Source organism: Corvus brachyrhynchos, unplaced genomic scaffold, assembly GCF_000691975.1.
Source record: "Corvus brachyrhynchos isolate BGI_N302 unplaced genomic scaffold, ASM69197v1 scaffold962, whole genome shotgun sequence".
NCBI classification, from domain to species: Eukaryota; Metazoa; Chordata; class Aves; order Passeriformes; family Corvidae; genus Corvus; species Corvus brachyrhynchos.
In genome coordinates, this window is record NW_008236465.1 from 21004 (window position 1) to 22315 (window position 1312).

Here is a 1312-nt window from a genome sequence, read left to right on the forward strand (position 1 = left end):
AGTCGCGCTCGTGGAGGTTTCCCGTTGGCTTGGCCGTCAACGATCCCTCTTTTTTTGCCCAGCCAGGGCGGCAAAGCCGGGAGTTTTGGGAATCTTTCCCGGTTTTCTGGGAATGGCCCCACCTGACGTTCTCGTGCCGGTACATGTACATGGTGTTGAACTGCTGCAGCTCCTTCTGGCTCGGGTCCTTCTTCATGTCCTTCAGCATCTCGTCGGCCACGTGCTTGGGAAGGATGGAGAGCATCAGGCGCTCCTGCGGGAATTCCGGGAACGGTTGGAATGTGGCACGGAGCCAAGGGGCTGCTCTGTGTCCGGGGAAAGGTTGGATGAGGCTTGGAGAACCCCGGGATCGTGGGAGGTGTCGGGGTTGGAATGGGATGGGATTTGAGGTCCCTTCCCACCAAAACCATTCCGGGATCCTCGGGAGCTGCTGGGATGGCTCCAGGCTGGGGTTCCCAGCAGGCAAATCCCGGGGGATGCAGCTCCAAGGAAAACCCTGAGCTCCAGGGAATCCTTGGAGCCGCTTCCTGAGCCAGAAGGGGCTCCAGGAGAGCCGGGGTTTGGGAAAGGGCTGGAGGGGCAGGAGGCAGGGAATGGCTTCCCAGTGGGAAAGGGGAGCTTGGGCTGGGATCTTGGGAAGGAATTCCCGGCTGGGCTGGAATTCCCAGGGAATGCCCGGATCCCTGGCAGTGTCCAAGGAAAGGCTGGAGCAGCCTGGGATCATCGGGGGAGGTGCCGGGGTGGGAATGGGATGGGGTTGAAGTTCCGTGGACCCCAGCCAAAGCATTCCGGGATTCTGGGATTCGAATAATCCCGGGACACGGCACTGGGAGCGACCTCGGGATCTGCACCAGGGTTCCTCAGGATCCCTGAGAGCTGCTCCAGGGAATGGACCGGGATTAAAACATTCCAGGGAGGATCCATCGAGCGAAAAGCACTGTGGGTATCCTGAATCCCATCCCACATCCCAAATTCCAAATCCCAAATCCCAAATCCCACATCCACATGTGAGATTCAACCAAGAGGATCAACCCCTCTCGGAGACACCGCGCCTGGTGCTGCTCCTGTGGAGCCGGAGCAGGGATGGATCCACCTGGAGCAGGGATGGATGTGCCAGGAGCAGGGATGGAGCAGGGATGGAGCAGGGATGGATGTGCCCAGAGCAGGGATGGAGCAGGGATGGATCCGCCTGGAGCAGGGATGGAGCAGGGATGGAGCAGGGATGGATCTGCCCGGAGCAGGGATGGAGCAGGGATGGAGCAGGGATGATCAGGGATGGAGCAGGGATGGATGTGCCGGGAGCAGGGATGGA

At 60.4% G+C, this 1312-nt stretch overlaps 1 protein-coding gene across 1 annotated transcript in view; it reads right to left on the reverse strand.

Moving 5' to 3' along the window:
- LOC103624441 (adenylate cyclase type 3) overlaps window positions 1-1312 on the reverse strand; it is a 21680-nt gene that overhangs the window by 12867 nt on the left and 7501 nt on the right. The window contains exon 2 of the mRNA XM_017725845.1: window positions 123-253. Within this exon, the coding sequence (XP_017581334.1) occupies window positions 123-253 (131 nt within the window). The remainder of the gene's footprint in view (window positions 1-122; window positions 254-1312) is intronic.